The 21,257-nt window shown below is 42.8% G+C and overlaps 1 protein-coding gene across 1 annotated transcript in view; it reads left to right on the plus strand.

The window, feature by feature from the left end:
* LOC120856578 (cytochrome P450 2J2-like) overlaps positions 1-15,885 on the plus strand; it is a 46,909-nt gene extending 31,024 nt beyond the window's left edge. Inside the window, 9 exon segments of the mRNA XM_040231936.1 lie at positions 1,106-1,249; positions 1,639-1,795; positions 3,385-3,565; positions 5,212-5,353; positions 5,705-5,812; positions 5,815-5,891; positions 9,834-9,859; positions 9,861-9,946; positions 15,683-15,885. Coding sequence (XP_040087870.1) covers positions 1,106-1,249; positions 1,639-1,795; positions 3,385-3,565; positions 5,212-5,353; positions 5,705-5,812; positions 5,815-5,891; positions 9,834-9,859; positions 9,861-9,946; positions 15,683-15,885 — 1,124 coding nt within the window.
* Positions 15,886-21,257: the final 5,372 nt, after the last annotated feature.

The following is a 21,257-nucleotide window of genomic DNA, read 5'->3' on the forward strand; positions in this document are numbered from 1 at the left end:
AGTGTTGGCTGGGCTGGGTAGGGAGTCGTATAGAGCAAATCATGAATTCAGTCATGAATATGCTGAGTGTGAAGCCAAGAGAGTCAAGCAGAGAATTGTACATCTGTCTGGAGCTGAGAGGCAGAAAATAGGTGTTTACTGTCAGTAGATGTGATTTGAAATTTTAGAAATTGAGATTTCCTAGAAATGGAAGATAGGCTAAAGAGAGGAAGCTTCAGACCTAGTAGAAGATAGTTACCCTAAGGCATGATAATTTCTCTGAAGTCAAAGAATTACCAGAAAATTATGGAGAGTGTGGTGTCCTGGGCTCCACTGGCAGAGAATGTTTCAGAAAGAAAGGATCTCATCTGCTGACTCATTAGGATGGGGTTGAAAAGGATCCTGAATTGAACAGCAGGGAGGGCCATTTCATTAAAGTGATGGAAGTGAAAGGAGACATTAGAAGGAGCTGAAGAGTGCTCTAGAATGAAGAAATGGGAGGATGGTGACCTCTTCTGTGTTATAAAATCATTGAAGTTCAACCGCACACACCATACAGATTGTTTTCCTTTGCCTGTGGTGTTCTTTCTGCACAGTGTCCACAGTTTGTTATCTAGAGTGATTCATTTATCTTTTAAGATTTTTAAGGTCTTTTCTGCTTATGAGTATTGACTCCTTCTAATCCATAAGTTCATATTTGGTTTGTAGCATAGCCAGTAATTAAATATTCTTATGAGACAAGTAATCAAACGACAGGCTTTGGAGTCAAGCAGACTTGAATTTGAATGCCTGTTCAGCTGCTTACTACTCTGTGACCTTGCAGAGTTTCCTTTTATTTCCCGTGCCTCATTTTTCTCATCATCAAAGTTAGGCGGCTGGTTTGGCCTACTGATTGTACCTACCTCCGAAAGTTTCTGTGAACACTAAATTACACAATGCATTAAAAATGCTAGCATGTCCATCATGACAAGCAATCAGTAAATTCAAGTGATTATATCTATTGCTTTAGAATTATTTCTCTGAATAGTTTTCAAGCACCTTAAAGCCCTTCTCCTTTCCTCCATCTGGTACATTATCCTTAGTGGGGTCTTGTTAGCTTTTTTTAATGTTAGCTTTCTTTTCCCAGGATTGATCATGTCCAGTGGCCATGTCTGGAACGAACAAAGATTTGCCCTGACAACTCTGAGGAACTTTGGTTTAGGAAAGAAGAGCTTAAAGGAACGCATTCAGGAAGAGGCTGCCTACCTCATCCAGGAAATAGGAGAGAACGGTAATCAGGTCCTAGGACAGGTGTAGTGACTATGGTTTATTCATTCACTAATCAGATGCTCAGTTAGAGCCTATGAGCCTGTCCTGTGCCCAGCACTGTGTGGGACACTGAGGGAATGACAGTGAACAGCTAACCATGACCTGCCCTCATGGGGGTCAAAAATTAAGAAGAAGAGGGGTATTAAAACTTACTATTGGTTTTAGATCCTGGTCATCACTTTGACTTCCCAGATATTGACTAAGTACTTGCTGTGTGTCAGACCCTGTGTAGGGAGCTGTGGACACAGTCTCAGATGTGATTCTGTAGTCAGTGTGTCATATGTCACGTAGAGTAGGTTCTCTGGAAAATAGAAACCAGTCTGAAGGCTGTATCTCTTCTCCTGCCTCCAGGACAGCCTTTCGACCCTCACTTCACAATCAACAATGCAGTTTCCAATATTATTTGCTCCATCACCTTTGGGGAGCGGTTTGACTACCAGGATGATCAGTTCCAAGAGATGCTGAAGCTGTTTGAAGAGGTGATGCATCTGAGGACATAAGTGTGCTGCCAGATGAGCCCCTTCTCACCTCTCTTGGATAAAGACATTGGGCTAATCTCAGATGCAGATGAGGTGGTCCTCCTTTTCTTTTAGGCTAAAATGCAACCTTTGAAACTGACTTCACCACAAACTTGTTTAAAATCAATGTTGACTTTAGTGTTTTTGTCCCTGGTGGCTCAGATGGTAAAAAATCTACCTGCAATGTGGAAGACCTAGGTTCCACCCCTGGGTTCGGAAGATCCCCTGGAGAAGGGAATGCCAACCCACTCCAGGATTCTTGCCTGGAGAATTCATGCACAGAGGAGCCTGAAGACCTACAGTCCAAGGGGTCACAAAGAGTCAGACACAACTGAGCTACTAACACACACACATTAATTATTTACTATCGATAAAAAACATTTCTTACAGTCATTTAAAGTACAGAATTTGTTATGACAGACACGTATGCACTTACGTTCTTTTCCTTAAAAAACAGTATTGCCGTCACTTTGAGTCTCTCCTCTCCACATTCCTCCCTAGCTCCACACCTCCATGATCCTCACATGTGTGTTTCTGTGCCTGACTCTCCCTCAGCACATTGTTTTCATTCATTTGTTAGTTCCTCTTATTTTACTCTGCACAGGTTTCCACTTCATGAATGTGACACTGATTGTTATTCTCTTGAATAATGGCTTGGGGGATTGATAAACACATTTCTAATTAGAGGGATTTCTAATTTGAGGGATATTATGAATAAAGCTGCCATGAATATTCTTGTTTTATGCACACTCAAAGATACACACACACATATGCGCGCACGCGCACACACACACACACACACACGAGACAATTGCCATGAACAAATAGTAACACAATATAAGGGAATAGGAGGAGGGTCCCAGGGTGCTGCTAATCAGAGGATACCAGGTAAGACAGGTCCAAGTAAGTGACACTTATGTGGACATGAATGAAGTAAAAGGCTAGTGTTGCACAGATTTCAGAGGAAGACCAATCTGATTGTATGAATAGCCAATGCAAAGGACTAAACAGTATCATCCGTGAGGTTATCACAGAGACCAAAGGGGCTGGACTAGAAAGACTAAGAGAGAATAAGATGGCAGCAAGTGATAGCAGAAGAGGGGACAGGAGGGTGAGAAGCCAGCTCATGTGGAGCTCCAGATCAGGAAAAGAATGTAGAATTTGTTGAAATGTCATGGAAAGTCAGTGAAATATTGAGGGATAAGCAGTGAAATGATTTATTAAACTGTTAAAGTGTCCCTCTGGCACCTGAGTGGAAAATCACCTGGGAAGGGGGTTAAGGAGAGAATCAGGGAAATGGTGGAGGCTTTACAGCATCCAGGTGAGAAATGTTGGTGCTTTGCACTAGAATGACAAATACATAGAGTAGTGAGAAGTGGTCTGAAATTGGTTATATTTTGGAAGAAGTGCTAAAATACTTTGCCAAGAGAAAAGAGGATTGAGACAGAAAAGATGAATCAAGGGTGACTCAAAGGGTTAAGTGCAAGCAAAGAAAATATATATAAAGACACAATAGTTTCTTAGTCTTCAAGAGTGGAAAACTGGCACCCGCTTGTCTTCATGACTTTTGTTTTCTCCATCAGCTCTACAGTGTCTTTCCAAGGATAATGAATTTCCTTCTGGGTCCCCAGCAAACACTCTTTAGTAAATGGGAGAAACTGAAAATGTTTATTGCTGGTGTGATTGAAAACCACAAGAGAGACTGGAATCCTGCTGAAGCAAAAGACTTCATTGATGCTTATCTCCAGGAAATAGAAAAAGTGAGAGAACCTAAGTGTTATCCTGAGTAGGGTTCTTAAAGAACAAGTGAAAGGATTCTGGTTTCTTACGCTGCTGTGACAAATCAAACTTAGGGTCTTAAATAGACCCACATTTATCAAGGCAAGGTGTTGGCAGGGCTGGTTCCTTCAGTGGCTCTAGGGAAGAATGTATTGACTGACTTCTCCAGCGTCTAGAGGCTGCTTGTACTCCATGACTCAGGGCCCTTTCCTCCATCTTCCAAACCATTGATATATCTTCTCCTCTGCCACCATCCTCATGTGGTCTCCTTATGTTCTTCTTGCCTCCTCTTATAGAAACTCTTGTGATTATAATTGAAACACTGGGATAATCCAGGATAATCTTCCCACAAAAATGGACATTTCTGTGGCTCATTTTTCAGCCCACCACAAGGGAAGGATATAGAGTTTAGAAATATCATTAGCTCAGAATTGATGATACAATTAGAAATAACAATATTCGTGTAAGAGTAATTGACTTGAAAAGCCCAAAGCCTGCCTTTTCGTTGTTCAGTCTCTCCTCTCCCTGAGTCTGAGGTGCCTGTGCACAAAAGGATGGAGAACCATTGTTTCACTATTACTTGGGCCAACGCCCAATCTCCTACCCCTTTCTTTAGCTCCCCAGTACAGAACACAAGGGAAGCTGAAGCAGAGGCCAGAGTTAAGCCTCACGCGGAGGGACATGTGCCTCTTCCCACATCCTCATATCATCACTTTCCAATACTATATAGGAGAAGCAAGAAAAAGGCCAGTTTGGATGTATATCATTTAACATAGTGAACCCCTTGGGTAATACTCATCACTGCATCAGTGTTATCATTTTTGTCTCATTAGATTGTTCATTCCTTCTCCTGGAGTTGAAAGAATGGTGCTTTTTTTTTTCCATCTCCTCTCTTATTTCACCTTACTCTTACAACATTAATAGAGGCATTGATTCTTCCTGAGAGAAAGGGACTTCACTTGCTATGAGGTGTGCAGGTGTGGGATCACACACAGAGCCACACTGATACACTGAAGCTCCTGGAGGACGGTGGTAAAGATGCTGGGGTGCCATGAGGAATGACTGTTAGAATCAGAGTTTAACTGGGGAGATGTGAGAATTGTTGTACTTTAGAGAAATGCATTTTATTCTTGCTGGTATCAATACAAACGTTTGTTGAAAATTTGTTATGTGCCCTTTCTACTCACATAATCTACAATATAACTTTCAGGGGTGAGTGTTATTATTTCTAGTTTATGAATCAGGAAAGTGAAGCATAGACAGGCTGATAAATTTGAGGTTTAGTAACCTGGGCCAAGTTGTATAGATAGTGAATGATGTGGCTAACATTGGAACTCAAGACTGTTTTTCCAGTGTAATAATAGATTCTCCCAAATTATGGAAGTAAAATAAATTTATTGTCTCAATTTTCATCCACCAGAGCTAACAGAAGATTCTACCACTAGGGGCAAGAGGATGCTAATTATACTGGAGTAATAAGTCTCTGCCTCCTGAGATGACCAAAGGGAAAGCCATTAATCCTGGGGAGGGAGTGGTCTTTCCTCCCATGTTCTGTCTAGGATGAAGCCCCTTGTGTTGTGGCAACTAAGAACCATCTCAATAAACCAATAATCACTGTGCTTTCTAGCATAATGGCAATGCTGCTTCATGTTTTCATGAAGAAAACCTTATCTACAATACCCTGGACCTCTTCTTTGGTGGAACAAAGACAACTTCAACCACCTTGCACTGGGGACTGCTCTATATGGCCTTGTATCCTGAAATCCAAGGTGAGCACATCAGGGGGTGGCCTGGGTCAGGTCAGAATACTTCCCTAAATTAGTTCATGTAAATCTCAGTATTCCTAAAGGGTGCTATTTGATTTATCCTTACTATTAAGAAGAGGAACCCGAGGCTCAAAGAGCTTCAGGAACTCACAGCAGGAATGTTGTCCAGCAAGAATTTGCCACCAGATTTGTCTCACACCAGGGCCTACTTCCTACTCACATAACCTCCTTGAAGAGTTAGTCTGGAGAACCTAAAATAGCCATTTTGATCCTGGTTATTCCATTCCTTAGCTTAACCAGGCTTAAGAAAAATTATGGAATACTAGAATAATACAACCTCCTCTTATTTTCCAGGAAAAGTCCAAGCTGAGATTGATAGAGTGCTTGGCCAATCTCAAAAACCAAGCATGTCCGCGCAAAAGTCCATGCCCTACACCAACGCTGTCATCCACGAGGTGCTGAGAAGGGGAACATCATCCCTCTGAACGTGCCCCGGGAGGTGGCAGTGGACACCACCCTGGCTGGATACCACCTGCCCAAGGTAATTAGGGCCTCACTCATAGCCTCAGGTTTCCAAGTTCATATTTGTAAATGTTTGGAGTCTCAGTGGGAAATGTGACATATTTTCTTGTCTTAGGGAAGCACTTAAATAGGGAGAGAGATATATTAATATTATTGCTGATGTAATAGAATTTTTCCCCCCTGTGGGGTTTTTAGAATGCTAGTTCAAAAAAATGTTAATAGACGTTGTGGTAAAGTAAGGGGATTCCTAGGTCAAACATGTTTAGGCAAGACTTGCTGTTTTAGATTTGAGATATCTCAGTGTTCTAATATGTGATGTGCATCGTTAATTCCTGTGGGGAGACAGCAGGCAGCAATTCTCAGTCAGACTTTGCCATGAGGTCCTTTTCTTTGCCTTGGGAGAGCTTCTCACAGGATAGGGACCTGCCACATGTATGTTGGAAAATTCTGCTTCACAACCCTGGTGGTTTAGAATTTTGAAATAGGAATAAATATTTGAGACCATCTGAACCAAAATCACATTAAAGTGATGTTTCTAACATAATATCCCCAAATGTATTTTTCCAGCTTTGATGTACACCCCCTTGATGGGACTGCATTGCAAGGGAAAACAATCCAAGTCTGTGTAATATCAGAAAAGGAGAGAAAGGAACGTGTGCTTTTTAAGCAGTAATTATGTGGCATTGGTCTTCCCTGGTGGCTCAGACTATAAAGAATCTGCTTGCAATGTAGGAAACCCGGGTTTGATCCCTGGGTCGGGAAGATCCCCTGGAGAAGAAAATGATAGCCACTCCAGTATTCTTACCTGGAGAATTCCATGGAGAGAGTAGCCTGGCAGGCTGCAGTCCATGGGGGTTGCAGAGTCAGACACAACTGAGCAACTAACACACATACACCATGTGCCACTGACTGTTCAGATTCTCTCAAAATATCTTTATCGGTCCTCAAAATAATTTTGTTATCCTCATTTTACAAATTTGAACTTCAGGCTGAGAGAGTTACTAGTCTTTTAAAGAGTTCTCAACTACAAAATTACCACAGTTGGGTTCCAGAAACAGAGTTTTTCTGATTCCCAGGGTCATCTTTTTCTGCTCTACACCAAGTTCTCTCCTCAGAGGTTACTTTACTTTGCCTTTTAAAAAAGTCTCCCTGCAATTATTCTCTGTGGGGCCCTGTCCTCACAAAGGCAATTCTGCTCTCATTCTGCCCACCACTGTTAGGATCTCAGCAGATAGCTCTCCTGTGCCCCCGAATGCCCTCTCTGCACACTGCGCATTCACAGTTCTCACCCCTTGGTCCATCTCTGTGGATCCATTGCAGTTTGTCTGAGTTTCTCTGTGTGTGGAACCTGGGGCTGATATCAAGGCAGAACAGTAGGAACTTCCCCATTGTGTTCCCCTTTGTCCCCATCCTCCAGAGCTGGGAAAAGCAGCTATTCCTGCAATGATTGCGTTTACTATTTTCTTGCTGATTGACCATTTTGTGGGTGAAATCTGAAGTCTAAGTGACTTCACAGGTTATCTTTGTATATTCATAGCAATTAATTTAGTTCCCGATAACCATTCTAAGTCAATAGACTGGTTATAACAAGTTTTCTTTTCTGATGTAGCGTTCTGCAAGCCCAGGGAGCCAAGTAAAACTGATTTTTAATAGCAGCTTGAATAATTACCTGAGGGATGGCATGTGCAGTGCTTCTCCATACAGCCCCAAGCAGAGGTGTTCTGAAGCACTGGCTTCCAGGCCTCTGCATGAAACCCTCTGTGAGCAAGTGATACTAGACTAAATGCAGAGGAAAAGAAGATGGGGCATTGGGTGCTGAGGAAAGGCAGGTACTTGCTGAAGGATACACAATGAGAATGCTCCTCAAATTGGGTAAAACTTAGGTCACAGAAAGCTAGGTCCTGGTTGATTAGCTCACAATGGTGGAGTCGAAGGACTTGAACTTAACCTTCTTATGCAAACATAAAAACCACAAATATCTTCTGAACAACCACTGACCAAAAAAAAAAAAGGAAACCTACCAGAAAAGATAACCTACATCCAAAGATGAAGAAGCCACAGCAAGATGGCAGGAGTGACATGATTAGGATAAAGTCAAGTCCCATACTCACTGGGTGGGCAGTGCGCAAACAGGAAGCCAATTACGTCACAGAAATTCTGCCACAGAAGTGGAAGTCCTGAGCCCCATGTCAAGTGCCCCAGCCTGAGGATCTGACAACAGGAGGAAGTACCCCCACAGAATCTAGCTTTGAAGACCAGCAGGGTTTGATTGCTGGAATTCCACAGGACTGGAGGTAACAGAAGCTCCACTCTTGGAGGGCACACACAAGGTGGTGTGCACACCAGGACCCAGGGGAAAAAAGCAGTGACCTCATAAGAGGCTGGACCAGACCTACCTGCTAGTATTGGAGGGTCTCCTGGAAAGGTAGGGGGCAGCTGTTGCTCAGAGCAGGGACAAACACACTGGTAACTCCAGCAAGTACTCATTGGCATGAAGATACCCAGAGGCTGCCATGCAAAACGGCATGGAAAGGAGTGGGGACAAATGACAGATTGAGAAATTGAAAGAGGCTTGATGTAGTGGGAGTGCAGGTAGAAGGACAGTGGCTCCAACAGGGCCAGGTGATGTGTCCTTAATCTAAGAGTGATGGGAGCTCTTGAAGGCTGTCTTCCAAGTGCCAGGTGTGGTGGGTGGATAGGACTAACATGTTAAATCATGTCCAAAGCTAACTCTGCTTTCATTGCGTTGAGAACATTTAAGGGGAAGAGAGGATATATATATATATTTTATTTTTTATTTTTTATTTTACTTTACAATTCTGTATTGGTTTTGCCATACAGTCAGAGCTACTGTAGGAATGTGTGGACAACCAGGGTAGTACCTTGGACCTCGCAGTGGGCATAATGCTGGTGACAGAATCAAGAGAAATTTCAAGTAAAATTGACCAGCCTGCCTGAAGGACTGGAGGAAGGCAAAATGGGGAAAAGGGAGGCACTAAGGGCTGAGCACCGAAGAATTGATGCTTTTGAACTGTGGTGTTGGAGAAGACTCTTGAGAGTCCCTTGGACTGCAGGGAGATCCAACCAGTCCATTCTGAAGGAGATCAACCTTGGGATTTCTTTGGAAGGAATGATGCTAAAGCTGAAACTCCAGTACTTTGGCCACCTCATGTGAAGAGTTGACTCATTGGAAAAGATCCTGATGCTGGGAGGGATTGGGGACAGGAGGAGAAGGGGACGACAGAGGATGAGATGGCTGGATGGCATCATGGACTCGATGGACGTGAGTCTGAGTGAACTCTGGGAGATGGTGATGAACAGGGAGGCCTGGCGTGCTGTGATTCATGGGATCACAAAGAGTCAGACACGACTGAGCGACTAAACTGAACTGAACTGAAGGAGGACTCCTGGGTTTCTTGCTGTGTACCAAAAAGGATAGTCGTTCCTTCCACTGGGTAACCTGATTCTATCATTAAACCTTCTGTGGAATGTGCTAGATAATGGAGGGAAGAGAATGGAGGGAGAAACTTAAACGAATGAGACATTTTTGTTACACAAACTGCCATAGTTATCACTTCACTGAGCAGCTGGGTTGATTTTGGTCCAGAACTGCCTGCCCGCTGTCACATGATTCATTCCTGTTGCATACATGTTCATTGATTCATACGTGTTCCCTCCCAAGATCAACACTGAAAGGTCCCTGCAGAGATGCATTCTGCACTAAGAGCAGTCATACTTCCCTGATCAAATTCCCAACAGACAACTCCAGTCCACAATTTTAAGCTGACCCATGGCAAAGAGCTGAGTTGTAGGGATTGGGCTCTGAAGTAACTGGGTTGGGGAGTTTGAGGGAATTTGGGGTGCTGCCAACATTAGTGTAGGAGCCGGGGGGGCTGTTGCCCCATTCCACACATGTGTTGTGTGTGTCATGTCTTGTATGAGTCTTTTCCGCCTTCTCCAGGGCACCATGGTCACGACCAACCTGACTGCACAGGGACCCCGCAGAGTGGGCCACCCCCGACACATTCAATCCAGAGCATCTTCTGGAGAATGGACAGTTTAAAAAAAAGGGGAATCCTTTCTGCCTTTTCAATAGGTGAGTAGCAAAAAATAGGAATGTGGTGCCGGGGTCCAGCCCTGGTGGATCCAGGGAATTTGAAGTGGGGACAGAGTCAGCAAGGAAAAATTTATTTAGAAATATAAAGAGAGATTAGGAAAGAATAATGTAGTAGGAAAGTTAGTGGAGAAAAGATGCTGAATAACTTGGTTTACATGGAAAACCAATAAAGTTCCAAGACAAGGAACTTGCACCATCTACATAGGCCACGGGTGCCCACTTGAATAGTGGAGGGTGCCCTGCCTTGGGCTCCCTCTTGCGTGGGTCTTAGAAGCCAGGGTAAATAAGTAGACACGGTGAGCCTCCACGCTCCAGATGGGAATTCAGCAAGAAAAGGAAGAAAAGAACGACAAGGGGGAGCCAAGCATCGGTGCCAGACCCACAACTTTATTTTCAAAAGCAGCTTATATACCCCAAGTTGTACATAAAGAAATAATGGAATATGCAGAGTTATGCAGGGGCAGCAGTCTTGACCCTAATTGAGACCAGGCTTTCCTCTTGCATACCTTCCCGTATACAAAAGGTCCCAGGTGGTTTTACATCATCTTCTGGCCAGGGGGCCTGTTAACATTTTTATGGCTTTTTTCCTAGATAAATGTCTATCAACCAGAAAACTCTTTTTCACTTGAAGAGTTTTTCCTTATTCTTCATCACCCTCAAAATACTAAATAAAGTTACATTCCTGTAGAACAAAGGTGCAGTGGGTTATAACAAAGAAAGTACTTAACTCGAAGATCTAATGTTGCTAATACTAGGGCTACCACTTGTTTTTTCTACATACCAACTATATCAACAAATAATAGATATGAAAACTTGGCAGCAAGTATTGACTCAACAAATGAAACCCTTAATCAGTCCTATTCTAATGATTTTGACTCCTCAGAAGCCCCTACATTCCTAGGATGTTTTAAGCTTCCTGTGCCTCTCACAGTCGGGAGGCCACAAACAATCACATGCGCAGCTGTAAGAGTCCAGCAGGCAGGCTAGAAAGCCATCAGAGGGATTTTTGGATTGAAACACTCTTATTATGCCCAGGAGACTTATTATCTAAAAGCTCTAAATTAACTTTTTCCAGAAAAAGATGGTGGGGGGACAGCCCCCTATTAATGTCAGAGGAGTTGGTGAAAGCATAATGCAGTAAGGTAGGCAGACTCTGGTTTGGGGGGTAGATGCTCAAGAATTTCCAGGGGGACCCCTGAGGCTCGATCCCACCTGTGTATGCTGAGCCTCCTTCCTCGTGACCTTTGCCATGGGCAGGGTTCCTCATGCTGGCTCCCGGCAGTGCGGGAACCCAGAGTCTCTCTCTTTACCCTTCCCTACTCTTCTCCTTGTGAGGCTTTGCTTTAGTTGGAATGTCTCTAGATCGCCCTGCCCAGCATGACTCACTCTTGCTGCAGTTGCATCTCAGGATTCCCTGGGTGGAACATCACCAGGACTCATGCCCTTACTTCCTAAGCCCTGGCTTGACTCAGATGGAGAATTCAGCATTAAGTTGTTCTGTTCCCAGACCACCAGAGACAGAAGCTTAGCCTCTGCCTGTTACCCACACAGAAGGTTAGAACCTCACTATCTTCATAGAGCTTTAAGTTCCATGATCCTTTTAGGGCTGCCCACTCACATAAAAATAAAGCTATTTTCTAAGAAAGAGGTGGAGGAGGTTCCAGTAAACGGGCTGCTTCCTTATCACTATGGGCATCACAAGTGACTCTAGGTGCCATGGACTTAAGTAGATGAGATTCTACTCTATCCGTTTTCTGATGGGGTCCCTTTGCCTTTTTAAATTCTAATAACCCTTAAAAAAATCTAGTTAATACATTTACATGGTGCACAACTTGAAATGTACAAAAGAGAATGCAGAGAAAACTCTTTCTTTCATATTTCCGAGCCTGCCTGTTAAAAAAGGGTGTTTTAACTCATAACAATGTGAAATGAGTAACAAAATTCTCCATATATACCAGGTAACAAGTTAAGTATGCTGCTGACATCTTTTCAAATAATTTCCCAAGTCCTTAATTCCATAAATGTTTCCTAAGCACCTATTTTGTGTCAAGCATTCAGCCTGGAGGATATGACAATGATTAGGTGGGGAGGGCAGGGGTGAAGCAATGCAACTCTCATGGACCACATGTTGTAGTGTAACCTTACATGGTTCAAATTCCTGTCACCACATTGGGGATAAGGAAGGAAACTGAAGCTTAGAAGGGCCAACTGTGGTATCTACAGTAATAAAGCTCATAGAAGCAGAGCTAGAACTCAGTGTTGAACATGTTTATCAAATACTGAAGCCTGTGCTCTTCCTAGCAGTGTCTTCTTTAAAAAGTAACGAAATGCTAGTGAGTTAACACTCTGAAATTCATAGTAGTTTTCTAGTCATTAATTTAAATTAAATATGAATTGATTATCTGCAACTGTATAATTTTGCTTATCATGACACAAAGGCACAGTAAGGGAGGGACTGGAATTTGAACCCACATAGACGTGGCGCAGAGCCCAGGTTTCCTGCTGTAGGAGTGTATCTACGTGTATCTACTGCGTGTATCTAGACTGATTCTGATTACTCATTCTGTGCTACCATTGCTCATTTTGACAAGTCACTTTCTAACATGAAAGCAGACGTGAGATGCAGGAAAATCTTACAGTCTTCCTGTCTACAAGAGCTTCCAATTTCCTATCATAGTACAAAGCTTCAGGTGCTTTATTTAAGTATAAAATTATTCTTGCCTCACTGGTTTTGTTGTTGTTGTTTTTATTCAAAGTTGTATCACACCCTTCTAATTATAGATTTCATTGGCAAGCAAATTGTTTTATTTACTACTTACAAAAACCCAATCATTAGCAGTTAAACATAAAGGGATCAGTATCTAACTCTCAATGTAAGGAAATTAGGATTCAGAGAAAGTTGTTTCTCCTCCAAAGTCATCTGCCCAAGGAATTGGCAGAAAATGGCCAAAGACTCAAGTTTCTGGTTTCTTTATAAATTTTTATTGATGTACAGTTGATTTAGAATATTTTATTAGTTTCAGGTGTACAGCAAAGTGGTTCCATTATACATACATGTATATCTTTTTTCTTCTACCTTTTTTCCCCTTACTGGTTATTACAAAATATTGAGTATAGTTACCTGTGCTATACAGTAGGTCCTTGTTGGTTATATTTAAGTTCTAATCTAATGATCTTGCTAACACAATTAAAATGTTACTTATTTTCCTAAAGTAACTTCCATTTTAAGATTCACTGAGTTCACATTTATATGTATTGATCATTATATTACTACATAACAAAGTCAAGAACTCAGTTACTTTAAATAATATGTATTATTGCTCCCAAGTCTACAGTTGAGCCTGGGAGCTCGACTGATCTTAGCTGGGCTTTCTTGCCTGTTTGGGAGGTCAACTGGCTGAAGGCTGATCTATGATGACCCTGGCTGGGACAACAGGGCTCTTTTCTAGGTTTTTTCATCCAGCAGGTTAGCCTAGCTGGTGTACTTGTGGAAGATATGACCACAGGTGGGAGAACAGAAGCACGCAGTGCCTCCGAAAGGCCTAGCTGGGAACTAGTGACCATCACCCCAACTGCCTTCTGGTGCCTGTGTAGATTTATAGCCCCAGTTCAAAGGAAAGGGAAAACAGCACAATTTTGGGGAAAGAGCTATGAAATCACATTGCAAATGATGGGGGTACAGGGAGAGGGTAGAACTTGGAGCCACTGTTGCAATCAAGAGTTCTCACAAGCTGTCTTTCTGCCTAAGAGTCAAATCCAGAAAAGGCAAGCACTTTGGGGATACTCTCAGCTATTACCAAATGAGGGCTAGCTGAACACAACAGGATATGGAAACCTGAAGAATGCACTGAGTCAAAAAGCGAACACAGCTGTCAGGTTTTTCGCACCACACTCCCATCTTCGGGGCACTGTTGCTTTGCCTCATTCTTGATCCAGCACTTTGTAAAGAAACTTCCTTGAAGGAATGGGATGTAGAAAGCTCCTTCCCTTCTCTTGGAAGGATGATCAGGTGTGGAATTAGGAATTACTTTTATTGTAAACTTGTATTTTCTTCATGTAAGGTTTTCCCTTTTGATCCAACAAAATAGCAAACAACTTCTTGAAAAGCAAGAGACTGAATCCTCATTTTCAAAAAGAAATAACTGGATCATGGGAGATAAGATTAGAAAGATCTTTTTTCAAAAGCCCTAGGCCAGTTCTCTCATTCCTAGTGAGGCAATTGACCTGGTTAGTGATGGCCAGCTAGTAGAAGCACCAGGGAAAAGGTCTCTGTTTCCCATAGTCCAGGATGAAGACTTGAAGTAAAGTAGCCCTACTTTTCATGATTTAATAAATCATGTCTCCTGTCTTACTGGTATCCTTTCCCAGCCACATACTGTGGTTAGGAGAGATTACTTCACAAGTTTGACAAGTGAGAATTGTTTATATCGGTGTGAGTAAATGATTTACTCATAGCCCAGAGCTGGGTACTGATGGAACCTGGTTCCTGACTCTGTGGGTCCAATTTTGTCACAATACCTGAATTCTTCTAGGAAAATCTTGGGTATTTACAATACAACTGATTTGGTATCATTTGAACCAATTTCTTCATTGTTCCATTAGTGATAGATAAAGAAATCAGAATGAGAGGAACAGAAATGATTAGACATGTGCTGGTGGGAAACATAGAAACAGAATTATATTAAAATGGCATCATTCTGAAGCATATTTCCATTTATTAAACAACTTTGCAGCTACTCTCTAATTTTATTTCCTCAACAAGTGGTTTCAGGCAGAGGACACAGTGGAGGCATGCTACATTACTGCTTTCCAACAATATTTCATTACTTGGGGAAACACGAAAAAGCAGCACCCAGAATTAACTACAGAGAGTAATGCCAGTGAGGGTGTACAGCAGAATCTTTTCAAAGACAGCTAGGCAATATGTCAAAATGTTAACAAGGGTTTTGTCTGGATTATAGAATTACAGACACCTTTTATTTATATTTTTCACACATTTTCTTTATTTTTGCAGTAAACATGCATTACTTAGGGAGACAGTAAGTTATTAAAACACCCACAGGAGAGATGGTGGTAGAGCCCTGTGTGGGGTGCTGTAGCCCAAGTCAGGGAGGAAAACATCATGAAGGGGAGGGGGTGAGGGAAGCCTGGAGCAGGTGAACACAGGTGGGATGAGATGGAGTCTTACTTCTGTTCTATGGGCAGTGGGGGTGGGGTCCTATGGCAGTGGGATTCCCAGTTATTAAGGCAGGAAACCTGCCACAGGGAAAAGATGTCTCCTGCTTGAGAAACTTTGACATTCATTTGCTTATACTTTTCATCAGTCTTCTTTTGAAAATTTTTTTTTTTAAATGCAAAATTTTGCTTTTTGTCTGCTTTTGTCCTTATCATTTGCTAATGGATTTTTGAAAGACTTTTGACTTGACAACATTTGTAGGTTGACCCAACCCCTCACTTGTTTCTTCCACACCCTGTACCTTCATCCCGTGCCTCACCAGTCTGACCCTTGAAGGCACTGGAATGTGTGATTGTGGAATGAGCTCACTGGACTTAGGTTACACCAGGTGGTTGTGATCAAATAAACAGTGCATAAAGGCCCAGGACCAGGCAGGCCCTCACTTTGCTCAGGTTTTACAAGATGTGGTGGAAGATTTCCATCCTTTCAGGGCATAGATACCATCTGAGGAGGTAACTCATCTTATATTTTTGTCTTTTAGGAAAGCGGATGTGCCTTGGAGAACAGTTGGCCAGGTATAAATTGTTTATTTTCTTTACTTCACTTCTGCAAAAAGTTACTTTCAGGCCTCCAGAGAATGAGAAGCTGAGCCTGAAGTTCAGAATGAGCATGACCCTCTCCCCAGTCAGCCACCGCCTCTGTGCTCTTCCTAAGGCATGATGTTGTAGGGAGGGGGAGGAAAGCAGGAAGAATGGGCATGTCCCTGCAAGGCAAGGGGCCTGCTCAGAAGTGAGGGAGCTGCATCCAGTGCCTCTAGGACAGGTCACAGGAGCTAGACTCAGAAGGAACTGTATCCAAACCCCAGCTGTGTCATCTTCAGTGGAGCCTTAGGAAATCAGTTACTTTGTGAGTGATTTGCCATTTCATCTAGGAGATTTAATCAATCTTGAGCACTCTTTGGAAGGACTGATCCTAAAACTGAAGCTCCAATACTCTGGCCACCTGATGCCAATGACTGATTCATTGGAAAAGACCCTGATGCTGGGAAAGAGTCAGGGCAGGAGGAGAAGAGGGCGACAGGGGATGAGATGTTGGATGGCATCACTGATTCAATGGACATGAACTTGGGCAAACTCTGGGAGATGGTGAGGGACAGGTGTAAGTTAAGGAGTTAGAGTAGGCGAGGTTCAGAAAAAGAATGAGACTGGTACTCTACAGGAACAGATCACCTTTAATGAGGCGAGAAGGGGCAGAAGTCAGATTAGCAAGCTGCTGCACTTATCTAAGAAAAGAGTAAGTATATATAGGCATATATGTAGAAAGCTACTGTCTTAAGAGGGCCTGTTCTTCTCCAAGGTTTCTGGGAGTAGTTATCTCTATCGCCAGAGGCTGGGCCGGCTTGGAGCTGGGCGTAATCAACCTAATGTCTATTTTTCCTTCCGGTGAGAGAGTTCTTTGTTTTGCCTAGAATGGTGGGGAGGATCTGGAGGGCAGTTTTAATTCCAGGTTACCTTGAGCCATGCAACTTTCCTTCAACAGGGAAGTCTGGCATGCTGCAATCTATGGGGTCTCAAAGAGTCAGACACAGCTGAGTGACTGAACAATGAATAACAACAACTAGGAGATTTGAAGTGGACAGCAATTCCTTAGCTACACAGAAAACTGCTGTTAAGATCAGAGGAGTAGAGAACAGACTTGTGGAGAAAGGAGGGGAAAGAGAGGATAGAACTAACTGAGGAAGTAGCATTGACATATATACACGACCATGTGAAAAATAGATATTGGGAAGATGCTGTATAACACAGGGAGCTCAGCTGGTGCTCTATGACCTCCTAGAGGGCTGGGATGGGGTGGGAGGATCGAGGCTCAAGAGGGAGTGGATATATGTGTATCCTCAGGACTTCCTGGGCAAGAATACTGGAGTGGGTGGCCATTCCATATATGGGATCTTCCTAGCCCAGGGATCGAACCCAGGCCTCCTACATTTCAGGCAGATTCTTTACCATCTGTGCCACCAGGGAAGCCATATGTGTGTGTGTGTGTGTGTGTGTGTGTGTGTGTGGGTGGGTGGGTGGGTGGGCGGGTGTTTATGTCTGATTCATATTGTTGTATAGCAGAAACCAACATGACATTGTAAAGCAATTTTGCTCCATTAAAAAAAATAGATTAGGGAAAATAATGGACTGTAAGTGGTTTGTAAATTGTAAAGCACATCATAAAAGTTATTGTGATCTGCTTTTCTGTGCTCTTCCTGAGAGGGAAGTTGCTTCTGGCCTGTTGAGATGGCCTGGGTCAAAGAGGTGCCAAATGATGATTAAGAGTTAGAAGTTGGGCCCTGGGGCAGCCATGGAGGTCAATCAGAAAGGCCCTCACACTTGGTAGCACTGGGCAAACTTATCCTGCTTCTGCCTCAGTCTGGCCCCTGGGAAATCAGTAGGGCAGGGAGATTCTTGATTTATACGCAGGTTTCTTTCTTTCTTTTTTTTTTACTTTCTTTTACTTTACAATACTGTATTGGTTTTGCCATACATTGACATGGGAGGAGCAGTTTCTCTGGTTTACCTAAGAATACACTGCCTTGGCTTTGGACACTAGAGAAAAGAAGAACATCACTACATATAAATAAACATGGAAATCAATTTATGGAGAAACAAACATGGAAATATTTTGTCATTATATTGTGCCTCCTTACCTTAAATCCTCTCATGCATTTATTCCCACCCCACTTATTGGTATTAACAACATAGTAGTTGTGATCTTTTCTTATATATTGATTGTCAGCTTTTGACTGACAAATATTCCCGGCCTAAACACAACTGATGAGCTCTGGTAAAGTATATTATAGAAGGAAACAGAAATGCCAGAATGCTGTTAGCCCTCCTGTGTATGGTCACTGAGGGGCAAAAATGGCATCAACAGGAAGGCCAGGTCCCACTGAGAGTCCATGGGGTTTTGATGCCAATCCCCATGCAGAGAAACACCAGCAAACCTGGTAAACTGGACTAAACCTTGTAGTTTATTTTTCTCAAGGGTTCAGTTCAGTTCAGTTCAGTTCAGTCGCTCAGTCATGTCCGACTCTTTGCAACCCCATGAATCGCAGCACGCCAGGCCTCCCGGTCTGTCACCAACTCCCAGAGGCCACACAAACCCATGTCCATTGAGTCCATGATGCCATCCAGCCATCTCATCCTCTGTCGTCCCCTTCTCCTCCTGCCCCCAGTCTCTCCCAGCATCAGAGTCTTTTCCAATGAGTTAACTCTTCTCATGAGGTGTCCAAAGTACTGGAGCTTCAGCTTTAGTATCATTCCTTCCAAAGAAATCCCAGGGTTGATCTCCTTCAGAATGGACTGGTTGGATCTCCTTACAGTCCAAGGGACTCTCAAGAGTCTTCTCCAACACCACAGTTCAAACACATCAATTCTTCAGCGCTCAGCCTTCTTCATAGTCCAACTCTCACTCACATCCATACATGACCACAGGAAAAAACATAGCCTTGACTAGGCGGACCTTAGTCAGCAAGGTAATGTCTCTGCTTTTGAATATACTATCTAGGTTGGTCATAACTTTTCTTCCAAGGAGTAAGCATCTTTTAATTTCATGGCTGCAGTCACCATCTGCAGTGATTTTGGAGCCCCCCAAAAATAAAGTCTGACACTGTTTCCACTCTTTCCCCATCTGTTTCCCATGAAATGATGGGACCAGATGCCATGATCTTCGTTTTCTGAATGTTGAGCTTTAAGCCAACTTTTTCGCTCTCCTCTTTCACTTTCATCAAGAGGCTTTTTAGCTCCTCTTCACTTTCTGCCATAAGGGTGGTGTCATCTGCATATCTGAGGTCATTGATATTTCTCCCAGCAATCTTGATTCCAGCTTGTGTTTCTTCCAGTCCAGCGTTTCTCATGATGTACTCTGCATAGAAATGAAATAAGCAGGGTGACAATATACAGCCTTGACGTACTCCTTTCCCTATTTGGAACCAGTCTGTTGTTCCATGTCCAGTTCTAACTGTTGCTTCCTGACCTGCATATAGATTTCTCAAGAGGCAGGTTAGATGGTCTGGTATTCCCATCTTTTTCAGAATTTTCCACAGTTTATTGTGATCCACACAGTCAAAGGCTTTGGCATAGTCAATAAAGCAGAAATAGATGTTTTTCTGGAGCTCTCTTGCTTTTTCCATGATCCAGCAGATGTTGGCAATTTAATCTCTGGTTCCTCTGCCTTTTCTAAAACCAGCTTGAACATCAGGGAGTTCATGGTTCACGTGTTATAATTAAAATATATAAATATCTCAAAACAAAAAGTCACCCGAGGACATGGGCCTTTTCATCCCTGTTACTTGGGATTTAGAGAAAAGCTAAATCATGGAACCATTAGAAAGAGAATCAGGAAAAGAAGGCAAGAGAGAAGGAGTAAGAGAGTCTGGCTGGAGCTAGCCTAAGCCTGTCAGAGTCAAGAGTAAGTCTGGGAGAAATGGTTGCGTGTCCTGAAGGGCAGGGAGATGATTTGCACTAGAGTAGAAAATGAGAAGCCCAGCTGCCCACCAGAGTGCACTTTCTTTGTAAACTCTTGAAAAGCTGCATCTCTAGAAAACACCCTAAATGACATTTCTGAAATGAAACCAATCAAACCAGACCTTGAACTTCCTGAGTATCTGAGACCTTGTCATTCACTCTGTTTTTCTGCAGTCAGATCATCCTCATAGGAGACTGCAAATTGGCCAAAACACTTTCCCTTATCTGCTCAGTCTCCTCAACTGTTAAATGAACTGTTGAATCATCTCCAAGGTCCATTCATGCTCTGCTGTGCATTTGCCATGATTTACTAGAATCATGTTTACTAGAGTCAGTAGGACAGGCATTTACCTACTCCCTGTGGAATCAATGGAAAACTCCTGGACACTCATCCTGCCCTAATAGATGCAGTGGGACCCAGACCCAAGTAGCATGTGATCACAATTAACCAGAAAGCTACAGGACACAGGGCTGGGAGTAGCTGAATTTCTGAACTTACAAAATGTCTCCTTTCTTCCTCAAAGCTTGTATTTCAGAGACCCTTAAATATGAATTCTCTACTGTAAAAGCATTACACAAGGATTTTGTTTTCTGTCCTTTTGTAACTCTCTTATTCTTCATCTATTTTGGAAGCTCCAGGTCATCTTTCCCTCTTCCTTTGTGTCTGTATCTGACACATAGTGTGCCAGCATATGACATGTTCTGTGACATTGTGGATGAGATACAGATTTTACTGGAAAGCACCCAGGCTATGAATATTCCCTTCACCCTGATCTTCCCTTAGAGACACTGACATGCACAGGCTGCTGTGTTATTTAAAGTCAGGTTGGAGGCTTGCCTTTTACAAGTAGATGAGGAGCAGGGCACTCAGGATATCCTGAGTTGTATAGAAACATATTCAGGTCAGGCATGACTGGAGGACATGCACCAAGGAGGGGGTCTAGCAAAGAGCCACTTCCCACGCCCCTATGTGTTTACAGACAGGAGGCAGGAGCTGGCAGATGGCTAAGAAACAAGGACAGTGTCCTAGGTGAGTTTCTATGTTTGCCCTGGGAAGCCTAGAGCCTACCTCCATGACAAGCTCTTCTCCCTGTGATCTAACTCAAACTTGCTTATTACTAAGCTACCAAGAAGGAAGGAGAAGGGCACTGAGGATGAGTGTCCTGGTACATTGATCCATGTCAGTTATCCCAAATTCCAAGGTATTTTCTCTTCTTAGCAAGATGACACTACTATGTTGCTGCTGCTGCTGCTGCTGCTAAATCACTTCAGTCATGTCCAACTCTGTGCGACCCCATACACAGCAGCCCACCAGGCTCCCTGGTCCCTGGGATCCTCCAGGCAAGAACACTGGAGTGGGTTGCCATTGCTTTCTCCAATGCATGAAAGTGAAAAGTGAAAGTTCTTGTAAAGGATTCAAGTCAGTCTTCCAGGGAGCCCCTTATGGTTCATATTTAACATATTTTGTTTAATATATTAAATATTTATATATATTATATATATTAGATTTAAATTATATATTATATACACATTTTTGTGGTATGAATATATATGTAATATATCTATATTAAATCAAGTTAC

The sequence above is a fragment of the Oryx dammah genome, unplaced genomic scaffold (genome assembly GCF_014754425.2).
Source record: "Oryx dammah isolate SB20612 unplaced genomic scaffold, SCBI_Odam_1.1 HiC_scaffold_28, whole genome shotgun sequence".
NCBI lineage: Eukaryota > Metazoa > Chordata > Mammalia > Artiodactyla > Bovidae > Oryx > Oryx dammah.